At 40.4% G+C, this 26376-nt stretch overlaps 2 protein-coding genes across 2 annotated transcripts in view; both read right to left on the bottom strand.

The window, feature by feature from the left end:
* The window catches only part of b3galnt2 (beta-1,3-N-acetylgalactosaminyltransferase 2), a 32550-nt gene extending 27838 nt beyond the window's left edge, over nucleotides 1–4712 (bottom strand). The window contains exons 1-3 of the mRNA XM_088350999.1: nucleotides 4480–4712; nucleotides 2573–2699; nucleotides 2227–2327 (exon numbers count right to left, since the gene is read on the bottom strand). Coding sequence (XP_088207125.1) covers nucleotides 2227–2327; nucleotides 2573–2699; nucleotides 4480–4591 — 340 coding nt within the window. The 5' untranslated portion in view covers nucleotides 4592–4712. The remainder of the gene's footprint in view (nucleotides 1–2226; nucleotides 2328–2572; nucleotides 2700–4479) is intronic.
* Nucleotides 4713–8544: 3832 nt separating this feature from the next.
* gng4 (guanine nucleotide binding protein (G protein), gamma 4) lies at nucleotides 8545–16713 on the bottom strand. Its single transcript, XM_088351484.1, has 3 exons — nucleotides 16329–16713; nucleotides 14892–15003; nucleotides 8545–11215 (listed from the first exon to the last, which is right to left on the bottom strand). Exons 2-3 carry the CDS (start codon nucleotides 14988–14990, stop codon nucleotides 11087–11089), a joined length of 228 nt encoding a protein of 75 aa, XP_088207610.1. The 5' UTR covers nucleotides 14991–15003; nucleotides 16329–16713; the 3' UTR covers nucleotides 8545–11086.
* Nucleotides 16714–26376: the final 9663 nt, after the last annotated feature.

The following is a 26376-nucleotide window of genomic DNA, read 5'->3' as shown; positions in this document are numbered from 1 at the left end:
AAAATACAGTAAACTCCTGGGATGAGGCGACGCCCCCATTCGGCTTTTTTCACTTTACGGTGTGGAATACGATTTTTTTCAGCTCCTCCACTATAAGATAAAATGCATGCCTGCTATTGGTCAATGTCATATTAAAGCTGGTCTGCCATTGGTTTGTGTCATTGAATCAATAAAATCTGAACTACCTACCACAATGCCTTTGTCATTATTCAATTTGGAATCTTACGTGCTTGGTAAAGACTTTGCAATTAAGCAACAGAACACTGTATTTTTGTTCTGCATTTATTCGCTGTGGCTTGCAGTGATGCTAAAAGGAGAAGCAAAAATGTGATAACCAAAGAAACAAAGCGAAGTTGCATGGCCATAGCCAAGCGAGGATCAGGGCTATTATTAAAAATAATGAGGTCATTAGAGCAAGACATTTTCTAAAAGGTATGACTACCTTCCAAGGTGGATATTTTAAAATCAATTTTCATTTGAATCTGCCTACTCCTCGCCCCCTGTATCCATCTGCTACTGCACTGTACCAGCTCAAGTCACGTCACACAAAAGTCAAAGGAAATGTGTTTCTAACCGTACACGTGTATTTATTCATAATGTCTTTTAATCTAATGCATGTATAATGCGGAGATGCAGTACTTTCTACAGGATTTGCGCACCTTTTTGGAGGCTAAATACAAACAATTTTTAAATTTCAAAGCCAATTTTTCAATGTCTCTACTACCATTAAAAGAAGAAATCTGGAGCGAGTTTGGTATTTTGCAGATCTACAAATATGTCAGCAATTTACAAATTAAAAGGCAACGCCAAGCCACCAGAGGGCAGTTTCAGAGTCACTTTTAAACAGACTTGTTGTAAAACATAGCAACAATTGCAACCATTTACAAGCAATTCGCCCAAAATTCAAGTACTGTATTTTCCGCACTATAAGGCGCACCGGGTTATAGGCCGCACCCCGAAAAAATAGTTTTTGGTCCTATATTTGACATACATAAGACGCACCGGATTATAAGGCGCTACAATGGGAACGTCGACAAAACAGTCAGATGGTTCAGTCCAACTGATTACCCCCTTAACATTCCCAAAGCTTGCAAAGACGCAAATACGTGTCGAGAACACGTGCGGATGCGGTGTCCGTACGATGTCACTCAAATGCATCGTTCCATCATTCGGAAGGTTAAAGTCTTGGGATTTAAGAAATGCCAACCATTCCTTAGTTTCTATTTTCTTTTTCGCTCGCAACTTTACTGCGCATATGACAATAAACACTTGGAATTGAGTTGAATTTAAAAATAGACAGTCCATACCATCCATTATCTGCACCGCTTATCACAGAAACATCGAGTTCAGTCTGAAACAAGATAAAGGGAAAATATATAGCCAGAGTAGCTCACCGAAGTCGTTGTGTTCAATAATAATGTGCAGCCATGGTCCTCTTATATCCGTGAGTTTAGTAAATCCAGGAGAATCAAATATTTACAAATACAGAATAGTAAAAAAATGCTTTCTGTATGCCGTCAACCACGTGCTATACGCATTCATCTTTTTCGGCCAATTGCAGGCTTTGTTTTACAGCTTAAGCCTATAAATGATAAAAAGGATCCGCCCCTTGACCTCCGAATAACTTTAGCCAAAAGTGATTGATTCAACTGATGAGTGACACATCTTTTTTGGCCAATTGCAGGCTTTGTTTTGCCGTTTAAGCCAATGCCAGCCTGTAAATGATAAAAAGGATCCGCCCCTTGACCTCCGAATAACTTTAGCCAATAGTGAACGATTCAAATAATGATTGACACATTGGTTAGCCAATGAAACGCCGGTAAATAAATCCCAGCATACACCGCGGACTACTTGGCATTCGGGGGAAAATCGAGTCGGCGGCTGCAAGGTAGTTGGAAGACTTTGCGATTTAATATTGATTAATATTGATCCATAAATAAGGCGCACTGTACTAGTCAGCTTTTGAAAAAAATTAAGACTTTTAAGTGCGCCTTATAGTGCGGAAAATACGGTACTTTCCAATCATTGAAAACACAACATCAAATTTCAAGGATTTCAAGATCCCGTGCAAACAGTGTTTCCATATGCTATTTTAATATTATCTGAGGGGGTTTTAAACACAATAGCATAGGTTTCTATTCCCCGCAATATGTCAATTTCACTTTGCGATCCCCTCGGCAGAACAGATTCATGTCATATCCCGGGGGTCTACTCTATTTCCGTTACCTGGCTGGCTGATGTTGAGTAAAGCGCAAGAGTACGGATCTTCTCGGTCTTCCTCTGGAATGGGACAGCCATGTTTGCCCACGATAAACTTCACCCCCACTCTGAAAGCAAGACAACAAATTTATGTGTGACAATCTATCGCTTCAATCCACTCTGGGTTACCATGGTGACGAGGTCATCATACGGCATCCCCGATCTCAGCTTCACAAGCTAACAGACGATATTGCCCGCCGGTCAGGTAAAGGAAATAAGTTTGCTTATTTGTTGCCAGGTGCTGCAGGCGGGGAGGGCTTTGTTTTTACGGCTCCGGAGGGAAATAAAAAGGAGAGATCTGGACCTTGCTGACCTGTGCTTGAAGTGGGGGTGCTGGTGCAAGTAGCCCAGCCAAGTCTCCCTTATGGCTTGTCGCAGTGGGGCATGGTGTCTGGCTGAGAGGACTCCCACCAGAACTTCATAGGACGGTACCGCCCCATCTGAATTGGAAAAAAGAAGAAATGTAAACAATATGTAGAATTTGACATGACGGGGAAAAATAAGCCTTATATTTAATGTTCCATATTAACAAAATGTCACTAGTTTATGCAGAATGACATATACAATAAAAACTGGAGCTGTATTAACTAGATGCTGAATATTTTAACTCCTAGAACATGCATCCATTATCTGCACTGCTTATCCTCAGTAGGGTCGCGGGGGTGCTGGAGCCCATCCCAGCTATCTTTGGGCAGTGGGCAGGGAACACCCTGAACTGCTTGCCAGCCAATCGCAGGGCACACAGGGACAGACAATTTTCGCTCATTCACACCTAGGGACAATTTGGACTGGCCAATTAACCTGACAAGCATGTTTTTGGAGTGTGGGAGGAAACCGGAGTGCCCGGAGGAAACCCACGCAAGCACGGGGAGAACATGCAAACTCCACACAGGAGGTTCGATCTCATGACCTCCGAACTGTGCCGCACACAGGCTAACCACTGCGCCAACGTGCTGCCACTACTAGAACAAATCAGGAAAATATATGGATTTTGTAATCAATATTTTGTCAACAAGAGTCAGATAATGGAAATGTATAAAAATGTATTTACCAAAAAGGTGCAAAAACAATTTTCCTTTTCTGGTAACTACTAGAGCTATAAAATATCTTCTGCACGGTTTTAAAGCATTTATGGGCAGAAAAACTACCACAAAATGAGAAAAACATTCACCAAAAAAACAACAACAAAAAACTGAAAAAAAGATGTTATCTTTCTTATAACTATTACATCTCCAAAAATTATAACACGGTCTTCCTGCACATTTTTAAACATGTGTATGCAAAAAAAAATTGCCACAAATTAAAAAAAATATATTCATTATAGGCAGCAGGGCGGCGCAGTGGTTAGCGCGTGTGCGGCACAGTTCTGAGGTCATGAGATCGAACCTCCTGTGTGGAGTTTGCATGTTCTCCCCGTGCTTGCGTGGGTTGCCTCCGGGCACTCCGGTTTCCTCCCACATTCCAAAAACATTTCAGCTCAAATGGCCGGTCCAAATAGTCCCTAGGTGTGAATGAGCGAGCGCGTTATCTGACTATATGGGCCCAGCATCCAGTACGGGGTGTCTCCTGCCCACTGCCCAAAGATAGCTGGGATGGGCTCCAGCATCCCCGTGACCCTACTGAGGATAAGCGGTGCAGATAACGGATGGATGGATGTTTGCTCTTGTCTAACGATGTCCAAATATCGCCCCCGAAAGACATCTTCGTAAAAGTCTTGAAAAACATTTTCAGGTTTCTCTTTACAACCAAATCAAGACGTTTTTAGACGTTATCTCGGCTTCTTTTTTGCAGTTTTCGCTGGGCGGAAAAGGAGCCAATACATCTTTAGGACGTTGGATTTAGGGCTAAATCTGGTCCATTTTTAGACACAATTTCGTCCAAAAATTGACGTCTTACATTGGGTAGCCTATTTAAAGTGGAACACGTTTTTTAAAAAAATGTCTTTTGGGGTTTAATTACCCAAATTAAGCCCCCTAAAAGTTTTCAGCAATCACTTTTATACCAAATTGTATTTTGGACGGAACCTCTGCGTCATTTTAACGTCTTGTCAGCTTCTCTTTAACCATTTTTTGGAGAATTACTCTATGAACCTAACTGTTAAATACAAAAATTCTTCTTAATATTACGTATTTATGACGTGAGCAACAAACGACGAAAATATTTATAAGGAGTTTGTGAAAGTTTCCGAGGCTCCGAGCGGTCAAAGCCCGCCGAAAGTACCCGAGCGAGCGTCGTCGTCTCCCGGCGTCGTCGGCCACCGTTCCGGAGCCCACCACAACCGCAGCAGGACGGCCACAGCGCAGGGCAGGAGGACCAGCGCTAGCCTCCGCATGGACGGAACGCTTCATTCACCCGAAGGACCGCCGAGCCGAAGCGGGGTAGGAGGAGATTCTTCCCTGCCGCCGCTGGTCCCAATGAAGTCGGTTCCGAGTGAGGGAGTCATTGACGCCATCGCTCCCTCTCTCTCTCTCAAATGAGCCTCTGCGAGAAAAGAACCAATAAGAAGCGAGGAGCTTTGCCGAGGTGCATCCTGGAACTTGAAGTTAAAATTTCAATCGCCATATTAAGCGACGATAAATGAACACCCAAACAAATGAATGAATGGATCATGCTTGCAATAAAGTACGGTATTTTGTTTTACAAATATTGAGTTGGTCGATTAAAAAAAAACATTTTTGTACATTAATTTATAAAAAGTACTATAAAATAATAGAATGAATTGTATTGTAGCGTGTAATAACTGGAGTCTGAGGCGGAGTAATAAATGTCGAAGCAAACGGGAGCTTTATTCACACAAGTCTTCAAAAACAGGGCACAACAACAATAGCACGTTGTAATCCTGATGTTATCGTAACACTATTTAAATTAACACCTTATATTGGGTATTTTTGTATTATATCTTTTATTCCAGCCCCCCCGCGACCCTAATAAGGATAAGCGGTACGGCTAATGAGATGAGAGATAATGAGATATTTTATTTTATTTTTTAACACTAGGATACTGCTGGAAGTGTGAATTTCCCTATGGGATGAATAAAGTATCTATCTATCTATCTATCTATCTATCTATCTATCTATCTATCTATCTATCTATCTATCTATCTATCTATCTATCTATCTATCTATCTATCTATCTATCTATCTATCCATCCATCCATCCATCCATCCATCCATCCATCCATCCATCCATCCATCCATCCATCCATCCATCCATCCATCCATCCATCCATCTATCCATCTATCTATCTATCTATCTATCTATCTATCTATCTATCTATCTATCTATCTATCTATCTATCTATCTATCTATCTATCTATCTATCTATCTATCTATCTATCTATCTATCTATCCATCCATCCATCCATCCATCCATCCATCTATCTATCTATCTATCTATCTATCTATCTATCTATCTATCTATCTATCTATCTATCTATCTATCTATCTATCTATCTATCTATCTATCTATCTATCTATCTATCTATCTATCTATCATATAATTTGAAGAGGGGGGAGCCTAATGCTGTAACCTGTCCCTCTGAAACTCTCTAACAGTGTTCTGTTTGTGAATTACTTAAACCCACTACATTATCATGAACAGAATTGGGCACGTTACTTAAAAAATGATTAGTTATAATAACTCACTAATTACCAAAAATGTAATTGAGTTAGTAACTTAGTTACTCTATAGAAAAAGTAAGTTGTTACCAGGTAAAGGAAGTATTTCCGTTACTTTGAGAATAAGTTGTATGTCAAAGAATTTGAAAATTTCTGAACAGTATTTCCCCCGCGACCCTACTGAGGTTAAGCGGTGCCGGTGTTATGGTTGGATGGATGAACAGTATTCAACTCAGTTGAATAGAGAAGAACAGACAGGCACTTGTAATGTTTATTGCACCTCACCAGCAACATTTATAATGGCGTTATTCCCAACACTGACAATAAACGATAACTTTTCGTATCGATTCACTTCCGCGAGACAGCAGCCGAACGAGAAGCGAGGAGCTTTGCCGAAGTGCATTGTGGATCTTGAGGTTCACAATTTGAGCGCCATGTTAAGCGAATTTTTCTTGCCTTTTTAAAATGATTTTTATTGTACATTGCATATACAAACAAACTGAGCATGAAAAAGACAACTCAGAATTACTATTTTTTAAAAGAACGTAAGGTGCTGTTGAAATACAAAAGAAAATATATAAAATAAATAAAATAAAAATGATGACGTGGTTAAATCAATACAATGGGGAGATTCTTAAGTATATTATAAATCCCTTGGACATAGGGAGTGTTCACACAACTCAAAAATTCAATCCAAAAACAAATTCCCTGACAAAATTCTGAAAAACAGGTTTTCACTTGAGATTTTTTTTATGTGTGGATGAAAAACTTTACTGTAATCAGATCATATTTTTTGCATTTTCGTCATTCTTGTCCAGTAAAATGTTTCCAAAAGTGATATGATTTCTCGTCACGTTGGTAGGAAATATGGAGATGACAGGAGTACGCCAGAGCTGAACTTTTCTTGTATAATTGGACATGAGTAGAACATATAGCCGATGGTTTCAATATTGATTTTACAAAATGAGCAGATATTATCTTAATGTTTAGATGGATAAATATTATTCATAACTTCAAAGTGTGTTTCTTTGACTTTGTGGGATTTAGGTCATTTTAAATATACAGTTCTCAATCTGTTTATCACCGTGTCATCAAATTCATAATAATTTTTCATTTGTGTTTTGTTTTGCTGGAAATGTCAATTTTGTTTGAATTGCCTAATGAGGTTATTATTACATTTACCGTCCAAACTTGACATCCAAATGAAGCCAAAATAAATAAATACGCAAAACAAATAGGAATATAACATTCTGGCACTGAAGTATTCGAGAAAATATTCGTATTTTTTTAATTGCAATAAAAACACAAAATAATATAATAAATTCTATAACGGATGAGATATTTCTGCACCGCCTCCACTGCGTTGAGACAACAGCATCCAATGAAAAGCGTGGATATTTGCCGAGGTGCATTGTGGATCTTGAGGTGCACAGTTTAAGCGCCATATTACACGTAAATAAATGCATACACAAACAAACAAAATACCCCCCAAAATAATAATGAATACAATATTTGTAAGTCGAAAAAGTTATTAGTTTTTAAATATTTATTCATGAATATTTTTATATTGAATGATTCAATAGTCAGTGCCTCCATTGCACCGAGACAGCAGCAGCCAATGAAAAGCGTGGAGCTTTGCCGAGGTGCATTGTGGATCTTGCGGTTCACACCTTAAGCGCCATATTAAACGAAAATAAATGCATACACAAACAAACAAAAACAAAGCAAAACAAAAACTAATAATGAATGCAATATCTGTCGGTCAAAAAAGTTATTAATTTTTTTATATCAATTCTTGAATATTTTTATTTTAAACAGTTCAATAGTTATTAAAAACATATACCGGTATACTGTACTTGTTAAAAATAATGACAAATATGCAAACAAACGAATGAATAAAACAAATGAATGAATGACTGTGATGAAGTATATAATTAGCTGAAAAACATTTTCAAAAAACACTTGTATCTCTAAATATGTGAAATCTGATCAATTTTGAGGGGCCATTTTGTTTTATTTCATCAAATTAAAAAAAACTAATTGGTATGGGTGTATTGGAGCCTCAAAACTGAAGGATTTGATACATTTTACTATAAAAGATTTTATACGATTAAATACAAGTTACATTTATCGAGTGCAATGAAGATTTTCACTGAGTGAGCTTCAGGTCACGCTGTTCCAAATACGGAATGTTTTGGCTGGGGAAGGACGAAGGACGTCAGGCATTATTTTGATAAACGCTCGGTGTTGTTTTGAGTTTCTCCAGACATCGAGGCGAGGGGGTGGACCCCATGTGGGGGCTTTCATTGGCACCCCCATGGGAGGAGCCGGCACACCAGCTTGCGGAAAACACGTGGGCAGAGGAAGAAAGGCAGAAGATCGAGAGAGGAGGCTTGACAGACTCGAGCGACACTAATTCGGCCATATATTCGATGGAGTTCAGTTAGCTAAATTATTTAAGAAATGAAATCTGCCCCCGTGTGGAAATGACGGTCTCTTGTTCATTTTTCCATCAAGAAATGAGCGCGCATTGTTAGGTGAATATAGGTTGTGTTTGGTTAATGGAGTCAGATAACTCATTCGAACAATTTGGTAAACGCTACATTTTGATATTGAATTCCTAACAAATCAAAAACAAAATGAATTAAACACACATAAAGACACCGGTCTCATTTGATATATTTATTTAATTAATTCATCCGTACAAGGATTTACAAAGCTAGCTATTTAAATGCATTTTTCATCCTTTTTACAAAAAACAAAAAAAAAAACAATAATACAATAAAATCCTCAACATGATTCCATGTCGGCAACTTTTCCGATGAAAACAAATCTCTCTAGTTTCAACAATCATGCAAAAATGATCCTTAGCTGTTATATTTACGATTCAAAATTTGGCACCAAAATCCGTCTCGAGAGTTCACAAATAATAATAATTCCCTAAAAACCATTCAAGTACCGAGAAGAGAGTACCTGACGTTTTCACCGATTAAAAAAATCCTCACGTATCGTGATTCGGAAATCGTACCACACATAGTCAATAGTACTAGCCATAGTAACAATATTCAGAAATAAGCTTAAAAAATTGTAAATGCTATTTAAATACCATGTAAAGGAGACACTGTGCTTTTTTTCTTACGTTGAACCAAAAATCAATTCGAAAAAAAAAGAAAAAAGGAAGCAAAAAGTTTGGCAATCCAAAAATCTTCGAAGGCCGATATTTTAAAACGCACCAAGAAACAGACAGGGTTTTTCCGGTCTTATTTTGAAAATAACCGTTGCTCAGGTAACATCCAATCACAGCGGGCTACCGTGATGTCATTTTCACAAAATGGCCGCCCCCATTGACATGGATACAAAATATTGACAATGTATCTTTCTTAACTTTATAAATGTTTCACTTGTTTTTTGTAGTACAGGGAAAATAATATTTATACTGGCCACAATTTCTTATATGTCTTATTTTGCCAATTTCAAGAATCATTTTACTTGATTTTATCCAGAATCAAGACCGAATATTAAAAAAAAAAGAAAAAAAAACACTTATTAAATAATCCTAATTGTCTGCCAATAGAGTAAAGGGTTTAATTTTCTTGTACACTGAGAAAAATAATCTATTACCCTCATTTTTAGGTGTCATTTTTCTCTTGTTTCAAGATATTTCAACCAGTTTCCAAACACACTAAAAATTATCGTAAATTCGCACATTTGTTTTGTTTGTTTATTTTTTTTTCTAATTGTGGCAGTAAATTTTTCTTAAAGATAACAAAATAATTTTAAATCTGCTATATAAATAATAAGGTTTTAAATTTGATTTCATAAAACAATGTAAATGTTTTTAAAATGGGCCAAAATTAAGGTAACCAAAACGTTCTATCGATGGGTACGAATGAACATTTTTGTAGTAAACACTGAAAAGAATATTATCATACCCCATAGACAAAAGAAAAATGCCTACATTAGATGTGACTTTTAAATGTGAGACAGTTTAACTTATTTTTCTAGTAATATAAGATTTTTTCTTCTTTATTAAAGCAAAAATTCCCTCATCTATCAACTACATATCAATTTGTTTATTTTAAGAAATATCTCTACCACGATTAGATAAACAAAAACACAGCTTGAAGTTATATACTATTTCATACGCCAGTTTATTCCACTTATACTCAAAATACTTGTCCTAAGTTTGACCTCACCCTTGAGTGTAACTTTTTCGAAGGATGTCGTAAAACGCCTGTGCTTTGGAATGTGTTTTTGGGTTTCAGTCTGTGAAGATAACAATTACTTATCACCTCGCCTGGGGTGTTGGGAGTATGTGCCTGGCCCCATCCTCCCATTTTTCAAATCATGGTTGGGAAATTTGCATCGACAACCAGCGGCTTGGTCATGGGGCGTAAACATTTCATCGCCATGTGTCATAAAAGTGGGCAACCCTGGAAGCCCCCGTCGTCTCCTCCACACTATTGTAATCGGCAATGAAGGAAGATCCGATGTGTTCAACTCTTTGATTCGGCTACATAAATTAATATGTGGACTATATTCGGCGCTCGGCTCAAAAATTCCCGGACTTTAGAACATGCTCCAACTGTAAGGGATTACACAAGACACGGGAAGTGTCTTCGGAGTCAGATATCAGTATAATAAATCTTACAAGCTGAAAACAAGCAAAACATTTGAGCATTTTCTAGAGGACATGTTTAGTTTGAGGGATTGTTTTAAATGTTTATTTCAGAAAGAATGTAAATATCTAAAAAAAAGGGGCTTAATATTAGTAAAATAAGCACAATTTTCTGCCATTAGGGTAAGAATTAAGTTTTGTACTCCACCAGTATCAAATCGGGTGTTAAAATGGTTTTACTGGTGCTTTCGGTGCAGGAAAATACTGGAAAAAGTCCTGCAGGAAGGCACTGATGTCAAGATGTTTACTGGACAGGTTTTGTTTTCCTGAGGCCGGACGGAACACAAAAAAAACCCAAATAAAGATATGATCAAAAAACTGAATAAATAAAGACTTCTCACCTCTACTAACAAAGCAAGAACAAATCTATATCACAAGACTCCCACCTCCCAGGGGCCCCCCTCTCAACCCCCAGAACCGATTGGACGGGCCCCGGGGGCCCCGACCGGAGCCGCTGCCCGTGGCCAGTCGCTTCAGGTGCGGCCGAGACAAAAGAAGGCAGTAGGCGGTGCCGAAGCCTCTGCTCGCCGATCAGAGGATGGCGCAGAAGAACTTTTTCTCCCGAAAAGGATTTTCCGAGGCCGGGACCGGAACGATGAGCGGGTCCTCGCGGATGTGGGCGTCGCAGTAGGCCATCAGGTCCGCCGCCGCTTTCGAGATCTCGCGGAGGAAAAAAAAAAAAAAAGTTATTTTTATTGCCCGATGCACAAGACGACGGCCGGCATTCGTAGCGTTGAGATCCGGAAGAAAAAGGATAAACAACCAGACCCGTGGGCCGCAGTTGGCCCGCGGGCCGTAGTTTGGACATCCCTGGTCTAGAACTATGGTTAACTTTGTTGTTATTGGTGCTATTATTACCATAACTGTTATTATTAATATTACAATTACAATTGTTGTTATATAATTGGTGTATTTAATAGGGAAGATGAAGGGGTTAGGGAATTTAAGCATCTGCTTCTTACATATTATGTAACGTTATTTTGTTGTTGATTTATTGTTTTTGTTCTGTTTTTATTTTGATGTTCGAATAAAGTTTTCATTCATTCATTCAAGAAGCAGAAACGACGTCTGACATAAGGGAGGTGGAAGGAGGAAGTCGCGCAGCTTTTACCCGAACACCAAGGAGGAACCTTTGTTTGGATTCATGATTTGAAGTGAAACTGATACAGTAAATTCCGGACTATAAGCCGCCACTTTTTTCCCAAATGTTCAGACCTGCGGCTTATTCAGTGAAGCGGCCAATTTATGTCATTTTTCTAACGGCCACCAGCGGCGCTGGAGTATAAAAGGATATGATTAAGACCAGTAGAATATGTGCGACAAGAAAGACTGCAACCTCTAAGTTTATGCATACATTGCCTGTTAAGTAAAGGTACGTTTCGATAATGAGGAAGACACCCTTGATGGCGATAGTTATGAGGAGGAAGTTGAGGACCATCTACCGTGAATTTCACAATTACGGGATGCTTTTTATTTTGACAGGCACGTTTGATGCATTATGAGCGTGATCCTACTAGCGTGTTGGTACCTTTCAAAGGCACGGTTAGGGATGAAAGTTATATTATTATTATTAAAGCTTTGAAAACTCTCTCGGTGTACCGTCTTTCTTCGTAAATATGTGTAACCATGTATAATATGTATTTGCAACTGTATATTTTTGTAATGTATTTATTTTAGAGATTTATTCTGTTATGTGTTCTACGGGCGAATCAAAAAGAAGGGGCGGAGCAAACGCGGGCTGATGGGAAGTGGGGTAAAGCTGAGTTACCGGTAGATCTGTCTGTTGTCGCAGCGGACAATAGTGGATATATATTTTTCCCACCCTTAACTTTGGAAATATACATTTCGTTTCCTTGGATTACTTTAACAGGACCCGGACTTTACAAGTCTGCATCATACGTTAATTTCGGGTATCATTTTCCATTCATGATGCCGGCTGTAATTCTAGAATTGTGTACTATTGACCTTAGGGGTGTGTCAATGGAAGGCTAGGAGGCTAGGACCTTGACTCAGCCTCTTGGCTGGGAGCAAGTGTCTCGGCCTATTGCCTTTGAAGTGTATTATGATTTGACATATAACGGATAACTGATAGAGAATATGGAACAATAGGTCCCTACAAAATCACAATCGTGGAACTTACAGCCTGGTCTGGGTTAAACTTGTGGTCGTGTCACAAGTCACAAGTTTCAATGCGGGCGCACGCGGCTTGTACAGGTGCGGCTTGTGTAAGAACAAAAGTGGAAAATCACTTTAAAAGTGGTGGATGCGGCTTATAATCAGGTGCGCTCTATAGTCCAGATTTTACGGTAGTTTGGTAAGCATGTCCTTTATGCTACAATTATTCGAATCATAAAATTTGGCGCCAAAGTGCAGTGCTGAAGTGTGTTACTTGAGTAAGAGTTGTGTTATTTCAGTAGAAGTAAAAAGTAATTATCCGAATAACGACTTGAGAGAAATTAAGGGTGCCGAACAACCGAAAAAGGAGAAAAAAAAGACAAAATGAGAGAGAGAAGCTGATAAGAATTTGTCTGGGTCGGGGCGACTCGAATTAAGCGCCCAACTAGAGAAAAACAACACGTCAGCGCTGACCAAACTCCGTATAAATGCCACTGTCTGCCCGGACAATTTCGGAACACGACTGAATGTTTGGATGAAATAAACAACATGTTCTTCTCATTTAGACTCTCTCTGCTCTCTTGTATATGTTTTGGGGCGGGGACGATATGCGTCCTGCTCCGAAAGTCAGTCAGTCAATGAACCTCTGCCGTGGGTTTCGACTCGGTCCCGTTTCCTGTTGGTATTTCCTATCCGGTATGGACCCATTTATTTTGTCCTGTTTAATATCGGTTTCCAGTTTCATTCCTGTCTAGTTTGTCCTGTTTAATTTCGATTCCCTGTTTTGATATCAGTCCTGTCCGTCCCGTTGTTTAATATCGGTTTCCGATTTCGTTCCTGCCTAGTTTGTCCTGTTTAATTTCGATACCCTGTATTGATATAATTCCTGTCTGTCCCGTTGTTTAATATCGGTTCCCAGTTTTGTTCCCGTCTAGTTTGTCCTGTTTAATTTCGATGCCCTGTTTTGATATCAATTCTGTCCATCCCGTTGTTTAATATCGGTTTCCAGCTTCGTTCCCGTCTAGTTTGTCCCGTTTAATTTCGATACCCTGTTTTGATATCAATCCTGTCCGTTCCGTTGTTTAATATCAGTTTCCGGTTTCGTTCCTGAATAGTTTGTCCTGTTTGATTTCGATACCCTGTTTTGATATCCATCCAGTCAGTCCCGTTGACTAATATCGGTTTCCAGTTTTGTTCCTGTCTAATCAGTCCTGTTTAATTTCGATACCCTGTTTTGATATCAATTCTGTCCGTTCCGTTGTTTAATATCGGTTTCCGGTTTCGTTCCTGAATAGTTTGTCCCGTTTAATTTCGATACCCTGTTTTGATATCCATCGAGTCTGTCCCGTTGTTTAATATCGGTTTCCGGTTACGTTCCCGTGTAGTTTGTCCTGTTTAATTTCGATACCCTGTTTGGATATCATTCCTGTCTGTCCCGATGTTTAATATCGGTTTCCAGTTACGTTCCCGTGTAGTTTGTCCTGTTTAATTGTGATTCCCTGTTTGGATATCATTCCTGTCTGTCCCGTTGTTTAATATCGGTTTCCGGTTACGTTCCTGTGTAGTTTGTCCTGTCTAATTTCGATACCCTGTTTGGATATCATTCCTGTCCGTCCCGTTGTTTAATATCGGTTTCCGATTTCGTTCCTGCCTAGTTTGTCGCGTTTATTTCCGATATCCTGTTTTGATATCAATCCGGTCTGTTCCGTCCTGTATCGACCCCATCTGTCCGATATCTATGTATATTATATATGGAGACAATCTAAGAAACTGTTGAAAAGAATCCCCATTCAAAATGTTCGATACCACGTTAGACAGATCCAAGTCTTTGCTTTGAGAAGAGTTTTACGTATTAATAGTATCTGCACTTGGTATCATTATTGGTGCGTGCCAAATTGGTGCGTTTGATCTGTAAAACCTTCCCCAAAACAAAGATTTTTATCCATAAATATAGAAAATTTGAGGAAAATTGGTTAATTTTTGGGGGGATAATTTGGTATTCTTCAATATCAATATTGTATTTCAAAATAAAGCAAATTTGATCCAAAAGGTTTGAAAATCCTGGTCATTTGGTTCTTTTTCTTTAAAAAAAAAGGTTCTATCCAATTTTGAGCTTGTTTGAAAGGAACCGGTGAAGACAGAAGTCGCTAACAGCAGGTATGGGTCCGATACCCGGCCTCAGTCGGCGGTATCGGTACTGTAACGGATGAGCGCTCGCTACCTTGATCCTGTCCATGCAGGCCTCCATCTTGAGCTGTTCCACGGCTTTCCTGGCTTGGGAGATGCTGGCCGTGCTGTTGTTGGCCATGCCCTCTTTCATGGTGCTAAACAACCTGCGCACAATATCGATATCATGACTTATATAGCTTTAAAAAGGTTAGTATCTACACCGATATCAATAGATCAGTATCGGTCCGCGCCCATCTGTTATTTTTGGTTTGATAAATGGCTGCCAAAAGCAGTAACCACCCCTACAAGTATCAATACTGGCAAAGATCGAGACACTGGTATCGATCCTCGTCCATTTTGTTTTGGTTTTATGAATGTGTTCACTCGAGGGCTGTCAAAACTGGTATCAGCCTCTATGAGTACCAATAAGGTTGGTATCGCCGCTGATATCGACATTGGCATCAATACTCGCCTGTCCGTTCTTTTGGGTTTGCCAAAACCACTATCAACCAATACCTCAAAAATAATTGGTATCGGCACTGATGTTGATACTGGTTTTGGACATTGTTCGTCTCTTCCTTTTGGTTTTTTGAAAGGGAAACTAGAGGGCAGCCAAAACAAGTATCGGCAAAACTAGTATCACAATTCTCTTAACAATCAATTAAAAATAAACCATTGGCATAGATACTGATACTCAATCCTCTCCCATCCCAAAATTAGTATGACACCCGCTCATGAGGATCAAAACTGTCACAAGATCGGTATCCACACCAATATCGATAGATCAGTATCGGTCGATACCAATAAGGTTGGTATCGCCGCTGATATCGACATTGGCATCAATACTCGCCCATCCGTTCTTTTGGGTTTGCCACAACTAGTATCGGATACTATCAACCAATACCTAAAAGAAAATTGGTATCGGCACTGTTGTTGATACTGGTTTTGGACATTGTTCGTCTCTTATTTTTGGTTTTTTGAAAGGGAAACTACAGGGCAGCCAAAACTAGTATCGTCTGTGATCACAATTACCTTAACAATCAATTAAAAATAAACCATTGTCATGGATACTGATACTCAATCCTCTCCCATCCCAAAATTAGTATTACACTCCCTCATGAGGATCAAAACTGTCACACGATTGGTATCTGCATCCAAATCGATACTGGTATCAGTCCTCGCCCATCCCAGGCAGGTTGACCCCACCCCCTCGTTCAGAACGTGGGCAAGAGCATCCTTAGGAAATGTCAGCTTTGCAAAAAAATGATTTTTTAATTATGAAAATTAATCTGTTTCTATTTTTTGGTCAGGGTTATTTCCCGATTCACAATGATGCGTTCAAATCTATTTGGCTCTCTATTGCTAGCGCTATGCTCGTTTTTCTGGGCCTTCCCTTCGATTTTCCTCTCCATTCTCGTGGGTGAAAATGATTAAAAACAGGAAAAGCATTTGAATAGATTGTATGAAGGGGATGGAAACGCAATCTTACCTTATTTTGTGTGTTTTTTTCTCCCAAATTGGAAAATTCCGAATTGACTCCACCCAACACACACTCCAACAAACAAAGGGGATCCGTCAAACGTCAAAATTGAAGATGATTACCCCCCTCCCTCCCCAAATTCGTCTCCGTGGTTACCACCGAAAAAAAATACAACCAAGAACGTGACCTGGGAAAATCCGCTCGATGAGGATATCAAACGGCGAGGAAAACCGCTGCTGGGGGTCGCAGAGATGCTAACAAAATGGGGAGGGGGAACACCTCCGCGTGACACGCAAAATCTCCGACCGCAGACGTCGAACGTGAACGCATCAGCGATGGCTCCTCGATGCAGCAGGCGACATGAAAACAAGCCGCAGGCTTCCCCGATTTTGGGTTTGTGACGTCACGGCCCCGCCCCCATATTGGAACAACCGGAAATGAACGCAATTGTATTTTTATAATCAAACTACATCGAAATGTATTCGTATATAAAAAATGATGAATGTGCATAAAATGTGAATATGAATTCAATAATCATTGTGTTCATTGGTGCATCCTGTATTGAAAATAAAATCATAAAGAAGCTTGTGAATTTTGATGTTATTCCACTTGTTTTCCTTTTTTATAACGAAAAAAAAGCTCACTTAAAAACAGTACGATATTAGCTCAGGAGGTAGCACGTTAGGATCAAGAGTTTGCAGGTTCAATTCCCGGCTCCTCCGTGTTTTATGTCAAAGTGTCCTTGGGCAAGACACTGAATCCCTCATGCCCCCAATAATAGCCGCTATTGGTGCGTGAGTGTGTGTGTGAATGGGTAAGTGTGAAGCACATTGTAAAGCGCTTTGGGAGGTCTTCATTGACTTGAAAAACGCTATAGAAATGCAGACCATTTAGCATCTTGATTATCCTCAAAACGCTTGGAGGCTGACTCCCTATTGGTGTGTGAGTGTGTGTGTGAATGGGTAAGTGAGAAGCACATTTTAAAGCGCTTTGGGAGGTCTTCATTAACTTGAAAAGCGCTATAGAAAAGCAGACCATTTAATATCCCAATATTAAACATCAAAATGATAGAATATTTATGCTTAATTGAATACTGCACATCACACATTCGTTTATAGAATATTTTTATACCCCCAAAATAGTATTAATTATTTCTTTTTTACATTTACAATTTCTTTTGTATGACTTAGTGACTGCCCATATTTTTGGAATTATAAAAAAAAGTATATAAAAATGCGATTTCGGCTGCTACATTGCAAAAAAAGACGGTTTTAGCTACTCCATTGCAAAAAATATAAAAGAACAAAGCAAAGTGATTTTAGCTACTATGTTAAAAAAACGAAAAGGGGAATTTTAGCACCTCGTCTGCAAAATAAGAAAATATTTTGTTTGGCTATTCCTCTGCAAAAAATGAAAAAGTTTTTTTTTTTTTAATCTACTATTCAAAACAAAAAAAGGAAAAAACAGATTTTTGCTTGTGCCCAGCAAAAAATACTAACTACTTCTACTACGACTACCTTTACTTTTTTTTTTTTCAATATTTTCGACATACTAAACCAGGGGTGTCCAAACTACGGCCCGCGGGCCAATTGCGACTCACGGGTCAGTTTTTATTGGCCTGCAGCAAATTCTGAAAATATAGTTGAATAACACCCGCATACCCGCGACCCTACTGAGGATAAGCAGTGCAGCTGATGAGATGAGATGAGAACACCCGCATATGGCACTTGAGCTCAACTCTTGCACCTCTCAGTTTTAACACTAGATGGAGCCAGAAACGGTGCTTCTCCACCCTTGCATTTGAGATCCCCTGAACTGGAAAACATTGGAATTGTGTTTTTTTTTTTTGCTTATTAAATGAACCTTCTTGTCATTCATTTGAACAGTCATTGAAATTCAAAGTGTATTACTCTAAAACTTATTTTGACACAAATAGATTGATGGTTAATTCTAAACCTTATCAGTGCAGATAAACGTGAATTTTGCTACTAAAAATAGGTTAACAACCAAATTAGAGGAGATGACCGGCTCATCTCATCTCATTAGCTACACCGCTTATCCTCAGTAGGGCAGCAATCATCGGGCAGTGGGCAGGGGAAACCCTGAACTGGTTGCCAGCCAATCGCAGGGCACACGGGGACAGACAACTCACTCGCTCATTCAGACCTAGGGACAATTTGGACCGGCCAATTCACCTGAAATGCATGTCTTTGGAATGTAGGAGGAAACCGGAATGCGCGGAGAAAACCCACGCAAGCACGGGGAGAACATACAAACTCCGCACAGGAGGTCTGGAGCTGGATTTGAACCCAAGCAGGAGGTGAGCTGACCGGCTATTAAACTGAAAAATAAATAAAACTTCCATCCGTTATCTGCACCGCTTATCCTCAGTAGGGTCACAGGGGTGCTGGAGCCCATCCCATCCGTCTTCAGGCAGGCAGGGGACACCCTGAACTGGTTGCCAGCCAATCGCAGGGTAGATGAAGATTCACTCATTCACACCGTGGGACAATTTGGACCGGCCAATTAACCTGACATGCATGTTTTTGGAATGTGGGAGGAAACCGGAGTGCCCGGAGGAAACCCACGCAAGCACGGGGAGAACATGCAAACTCAACACAGGAAGGTTCGATCTCATGACCTCAGAACTGTGCCGCACACGCGCTAACCACTGCCTCGCCATGCTGCCTGAAATGAAACATATTTAACAAAATAAATATTAGCACTCCTCAAACCTAGAAGTCAAGTCAAGTGTAATTTATTTCTGACGCCCTTAATCACAAAAATGTCTCAAAGGACTGCACAGGATTACAATGACACAATGACCTGATCTTAAACCAACATGCGGGCAAGGAACAACTCAAAACCTCAGCGTGAGGAAAAAGAGAAACCTTGAGAAGGGGCCTCACAAATGGTAATCCCCCTTCCAGGATGACCAGGGTGAAACAGATTTAGCATTACAGTACACAAACCTAGTAAACACGAGGTAAGATGTTGAAAATTTGTCCGGAAAGTGCATGATGGCAACGACGCCCCCGGCCTCTAAACTAGTCCAGAAAGTCTACAGTGTTCACGACGCAGCTTCCCATCTCTGCCAGCTGGTCCATGCGGGCGTTCACATGCTTCAAGTCAAACGCCGGTCCGCTGACTCATCTCAAATCGTCCTTCTCCTTCGTATCACCGCCAGGCAGGCGGTCGGAAAAAGACAGGACAATACAGAATATGAGGCGGGCATCAATCATAAGCTTTGGAATAGAAGTGTGTCTTAAGCCTCGATTTAAAAACTTGCAGATCTTATCTCCGGAGGCAGGGCGTTCCATAGCACCGGGGCTCGGATGGAGAACGCTCTCGGAACGCTCTCTTGGCTCTCGGAGTCACAAGTAGACCGGCATTTTCCGAGCGCAGATTCCGTCCAGTAGCTTTTCTTTCCCCTGTCTAACAGCATAGGAGCTACACTCAGGTATTGCTGAGGTTTGTATTCCAGACTGTTTGTATGCCCACCCCTGATCTATGGTATCTATCTATGTGTAACCGCGTAGTACCCGTCCCACCAAAGATCCATATTCACGCTGGACTGGATGATGAGGTCTTTATCACAGTTGCTGCAAATGAATGAGTCACAACACGTGGTAAGTTTCTCTGCTGGCTTTGATCTCGTTGACAGCACGCTGTTAGACTGCCCAAAACATATCAAAGAGCTTTCTTTTCAGTTTACATAAAATATATTTTACAATATCAACCATCACAATACATTTTTACATCCATTTTAACAAGATACTTTTAACAAGAGATCGTATAGTGTTTTTTTTAACGTTTACAATGAATTCAACATATTTTTCTTTAAACTGAATTTTAACCAACATCATCCTTTTTATATATATGAGAAAATAGAAATAATAACAATAACGAGCATAAAAACGGGTACAATTTACCTGCAAATGAATGAGTCACACACAACACGTGGTTAGCTCCTCTGCTGGCTTTGATCTCTATAAGGGGGATTAGCATTTTAGCACAACATGCAACGTCTGGCAAAACTAACATAAAAGGCGACAGAAACAAAACGAAAATAAATCCAAACAGCTCGACAACATCAATCACATTACTCTGCATGTTGAGAGACTTGTCAGCTGCGGTTTTAATGTTTAAAATTAACTTTTTTTGCGGAGGACTAAAAGATCGTGTCTTACCGTTGGCAGCTCGTTGTAGACTTCCAAAAACCCCCACCTTCCTGTCGCAAAGTTTAAAGCCAAACCCAACCTTACCCCATACCAGCAGGTGGCTCTGTTGGACTCATCATTGCAGGACACTTACACAAAAACTATACAACATATTTCAGCAGGAATTTCAATAAAACAAAAGTTATTATTACACCCGTTACATATGGTCAATGTTTCCACGGGACTGAGCGTTCACACAAAGTCAGTGAGCAACGCTTGAAACAACAGTGAGCAACGGCAATCCCAAGTGTGGCAACTAAGTCATTAGCAAACATGTCCAAAACTTGAGTTTCCGGCAATGCAAAAATGTTTCCCATTTTTGAATGAATTGACTCATGTATTATTGCAAAGATTGTACGGCCTACAAACAGTCATTTGTTTTTACAACAATTCTCTAGATTTCCATTTCTTTTTTTTCCTGGTATCTTTTGTTGCATAATATTAACATTTTTTGGGGGGCTTATTGAGTCGGTTGCACGATACACAACTGTGTTTAATCACATTTTTGAGTGGAAGTACAATGTTGGCAACAAGATTCTCTGTCAGGGCAGACCAGAACAGAGCAGGAGACCCCAGAGCGTTCGTTACAAGTCTTTTATTTGGGGAAGCGTAAGGGTTAGCGGGAGACGCGATGACCGTCGAACGTCAGCAGCAGCAACGCCGTGAAGACCACTTCAGAAGACGTAGCCAATCGTAGCGTGGGACGGAGGCAGGTCGAGTTTACCAGAACTGGAGAGAAGATCGTAGCGTGGGAGGGAAGCAAGTCGAGTTTACCGGGACTGAAGAGAAGATCGTAGCGTGGGACGGAAGCAGGTCGGATCGGAGGCGGGCAGGCAGAATCAGGTAAACAAGAAGGCACAGGTAATCGGGAGAGTCATACGGGGTACAGAAGTAATCCTCCGACGAAGAGGTCACCGCGTAGCGTGCTTAAAAAGGGAACATAAACCAATCAGGGAGCGCATTCCAGCGCGTCAGATGATTACCCCAGGTGGCTCCATTTAGGTAATCATGACATTCACTTGATATCATTAGAAATGATTTGAATGCAACACAAACTTTTTCTTCTTTTTTCCGTGTTTTTTTTTTCTACTTTTTTTAAATTCCTTTAAAAAAATCGTATTGTGTTTATTTTTTCCGAGCTGTTACTTTTTTCTTTTTGTTCTCTCTTTACTTTTTTCCTAGATTTCTTTCTTTTCTTTTTTTCTAAATGTTTCCTTGTTTTTTCTCTTCCTTTTGTTTCTTTTTTTCTCCGCTTTTCACTCCTTTTTCATTTTGGTATTTTTTTCTTTTTTGTTCTATTCCCCCCTTCCTTTAAGTCATTTTGTGCATAGTTTTACGTCATGTTTGGTGATGTTGGGATTAAAGAAGCAAAAAATGAACCTGAAGAGCCGTTTAGGACCCGAAAGAGCCGGTTCTTTTTAGTGAGCCGAGCTGAAGAAGCCGGTTCCCCGACAAACTCTACTGACTTTACTCAACTTGGTTCTCCTTCGACTCGACTTCAAAATACTGCATTTAGGACACAACGTCAGAGGAACCCGTGTATTTTGACCATCATGCACTGTAACTTTGACTTGAGTCGCTTCTTAATGAGCAATTTTGAGCCCTGATTTTTGTGCGCTGGCTCGATTTTCTTGTGCGCAGAGATTGTGCGAGCAGTGCGCAATTGCGCACGCGCGCAGTTTCGAGGGAACACTGCTTCCCAATAACTTTTTTAGAGCTGGACATTTCAGCACACCACATTGCGTGAGCAGAGTTGAGGGAGCGCTCCATTCTTAGCTCGGCGCTGCTGAGTGCCAATATGTGTGTGCGTGAGAGAGACTTCCAAAAAGGGGGAGGTGAACCGGAGTGCCATCGGTGTCCCTTTCCAATGTTACGGCCTTCAGCAACCACTTTTTTTTTCTTCGTCTGAGTGGAAAACGCCCAAACCCTGCAAACCCCCAACCCCGTTTTTGTTTTAATTAAAATTGACCGCAAATCCCAGACGACAAATTAAAAGTGCTCATTTAATCGAAACTCAACTTTGTACGAGCTGCACTGGATTTTAAACTGCAGTCTTTAACAACCACTAAAATGAACTCTTTCTTACATTTTAGGGAAATTAGCAGGGAAATGTCTAAAACAGAAGTTAAGTCCTGTTTATTTGTTTGGCTCTTAATCTCAAAGAATCACAAAGAGCTGCAAACCACAGACTATTATGACACCATCCCCTGATCTAAAACCGAAATAAGGACAAGGAAAAATTAAAAAACCTCAAAATGAGGAAAATGAAGAAACCTTGAGAAGGGACAGTCTCAAAGGGCTGCACAGACCACAGATTACAGCAAACCACAGACTATTATGACATCGTCCCCTGATCCAAAACCTACATGAGGGCAAGGAACAACACAAAAACCTCAACATAAGGGAAGTTAAGTGATTCCATGTGTATTTGTGACGCCCTTAATCACAAGGAGTTTCAAAGGGCCGCACAGACCAAAGATTATTGCAAACCACAGACTTATGACACCATCCCCTGATCTAAAACCTACATGAGGGTAAGGAAAAACTCCAAAACCTCAACATGAGGAAAATGAAGAAACCTTGGGAGGGACAGTCTCAAAGGGCTGCACAGACCAAAGATTATTGCAGACTGCAGACTATTATGATGCCATCCCCTGATCTAAAACCTACATGAGGGGAAGGAAAAACTCAAAAACTTTAGCATGACAGCACATGAGTGATAGAGAAGAGACCGACTATTGGTACTACTACATAAAAAGCATTGTACATAAATGATTGAAATCTTTCTAACAAATAAGCTCAGCTGGTATATTTTAGTGTGGCAGCAGGTGACTATCGGCAATATTTTTCCTATCGGACCAAAAACTGTGACTTTACTTTTAGGAAAGGAAAGGGTTGCCCTCACGATCCGGGGATTGCTGGACGCGGGAAGCAGGTCGCTTTGAACGCGGAACTGGGACTTCCGTGGCGAGTGATGGCAGTGTCGGGAACGAAAAAACGGGTCAGTAGCCGGGACAGGAGAGCAAAAACGTGGTCGGGGTCGGAAGCGAGTCGGTAGCCAGAAAAGGAGAGTAGACGTGGTCAGGAACAAAAAAGGTCGAAATACGGGATGGGAGAGTAGACGTGGTCAGGAAAAAAACAGGTTGAAGCCAGGGGACAGACAGGAGCAAAAATCAGATGGGAGTTAGGGGTCGAAAAAAAGGCTTGCCTAGTGTAAACGGTTCGCAGATAGACTGACAACAGGGGACAGATAGGAGTGGGTTTAAATAGGGACGGGGAGCCAATCAGAGTCCTAGGCTACAAACTAGTGTCTTAATAGCACAGGGGGGTTACTATTCTGTACATAGCACCGGCCAGAAATCGCATTGCGATGCTTTGTTTTAATTGAACAGTATGCTTCCCTTGGTCCGCACCAGTTCTAAGCCAGCTCCTAGGCAACAACTTTTTATCTTCTGTTTCTCACGCTCTCTTCCTCTCTCTCTTTTTCTTTCTTTGTCCCGCCCTCTCTTCTTTTCTCTCCCTCTTTCTCTTATTTCTTTACCTCTCTTTTTCTTTCTCTGGAATCTACTAGTCCGGCCCCCGAGAGAATGTTTTTTCCATCGTGTGGCCCCCGAGTTCAAATTAGTTTGACACCACCTATTTTGCCCTTTTTCTTCCCTCCCTGAAGAAGCCCGCCCCTGTTTTCCACCGAATAGCGCAGTTGTGAGGAAGGTGGTTTCATAGCAAGAAAATTTGCCGTGCTCCACTGCCTCTTCGGTTCTATTCTCTGGTACCATTATTTTTAGCCACTCTGCAGAGTTCTGTCATTTCCTGTCTTAGGGCCCGGCAGCACAGCTGACCACAAAGTCCAGACACGCTCTCCTTTGCATCCAGCATCACACTCTAGTACGCAGCGTTGGGTAGGGTTACTTTAACTGGATTACTTTCAATGACTTTTGGATTACTTCAATACCAAATATGCTCATAAAAGACAAAAGAAACTAAATATGAATAAAATGATGACTCACAATACGTGGTAAGCTATCTCTCTTGGCTTTGATCTCCAGCAAAACCAGGGTTGGGTAGGGTTACTTGAACTGGATTACTTTCAATGACTTTTGGATTACTTCAATACCAAATATGCTCATTAAAGACAAAAGAAACGAAATAGGAATAAAATGACTCCATTTTGTGCAGGCTTGGGGAGTAACGGAATACATGGAATGGCAAAAATGATGTTTGGGTTTATTTTCATTTTGTTTCTGTGGCATTTGATGTTCGTTTTGCCGGAGATCAAAGAGATCAAAGCCAGGAGAGAAAGCTTACCGTGTGTTGTGAGTCATCATTTTATTCCTATTGAGTTTCTTTTGTCTTTAATGAGCATATTTGGTATTGGAGTCATCCAAAAGTCATTGAAAGTACCAGTTAAAGTAACCCTACCCAACCCTGATTGGACCACACCACACCAGACGAATACTGAGGATATAAACCTAAACTCTACCAAACTCTAACCCTAGTCTTAGGCTGCGTCCCATTCTTCGCACTTTCACTCGCTATGTGCCCTAGTCACTCGGTTTGCGCGTTCACGTGAAAATGGAGTGTGTCCCGATACTCTCAAGTCCGAGGCAGAAGTGACCTCAAACCATGTCGTAACCACTTCAAGACCGAGGGGGCTCCCTACCTCACTTGGCGGCGAAGTGACTACCCAGAAGGCTTTGCGAATTCTCAATATCAACAAACATGCCCGGAAAGGAACCGCACAAATGTAAGTAGTTTTCCACAACCACGCATGTATTTGCAATAAAATGTATTGAGATATCTTAGTTAGACGTAAATGCAATAGAAAATCGTATTTTCGCGTTAAAACACGAACATTGCAAAATCGCTACTTTACGAAGTGCACTAATCTACCAAGGGAGCTGGCAAAAAAAAAAACCTTCACGCTACAAACTGTAAAGTAGGATAACTGTGCAGAAAATCACGGTTCAGCCCATCCCTGTTTTTATCTTAAACGAGTCGTGCTTTTCATGTACATGGCCAGTCGCTAAAGGAGCATAGTCAGAATACCGTTCTGGACATAAGCGCTTGTTTACTGCACACAATTTCGGGTGTCGTGTTTTATTTACAATATGATTCTTTCATGTGAGATCAGAATGCATTAGTTTTCATCATGCATTACGAGTAATGTCTCCGAATTTCACGTGGAAATACAGTTGAAACAAACTACTATCACATAGTTCACTGTCTTCTCTGTAAACACATATTAAGTGAACGAATTACCTTCTCAAAATGTTGTCCAAATGTGGAGACAATTCTAAAGCATATGTGATGCTGGCCAATAGAAGGCTCATACAGCCATAAGAATAACATGTCAATTTCATGTCTCACATCAACTAGTTGAGCATCGTATACACAGTTGTTTTTGTACAATACATCAGCATTAAGTAATTCTTGTTTTTTCCACCCAACCTAAAGGCCATTGTAGAACGTCCCGTGGAAGAGCTGGTCACCATCACAGCTACCACGCCATCCACACCACCGGGCACGTCGTTGGCACCTTCTAATCCGGCGCCAAACCCCAAATCACCCAGAAAAAAAAAGGAAGCACGATACACTCCTTGACTTTTTGAAAGTGGAGTCTGCCGGAGTGAGGAAAAGTCTCGAAGAAACTGTGGCCAAAACTGAGCGGTTCCCGTCCTTTTTGGGAAGCTCGTGGACAAATTTCCAGAACAGTGACATCTCTGCAATGTTTCCCTTTGTTTTATAAAAGGAAAATATTTTTTTTTATTAAGAACTCAATGAAGTTCCAGTTTGTGTTTTCCAGCTTTATGGAAGTATTGGTATATTTTTGTTAAAAT

The sequence above is a fragment of the Urocampus carinirostris genome, chromosome 13, assembly GCF_059441175.1.
Source record: "Urocampus carinirostris isolate Australia breed hairy pipefish chromosome 13, RoL_Ucar_1.0, whole genome shotgun sequence".
In the NCBI taxonomy this organism is placed as follows: Eukaryota; Metazoa; Chordata; class Actinopteri; order Syngnathiformes; family Syngnathidae; genus Urocampus; species Urocampus carinirostris.
The sequence above is the reverse complement of the archived record's forward strand: the minus strand, read 5'-3'. Positions and strand labels throughout refer to the sequence as shown.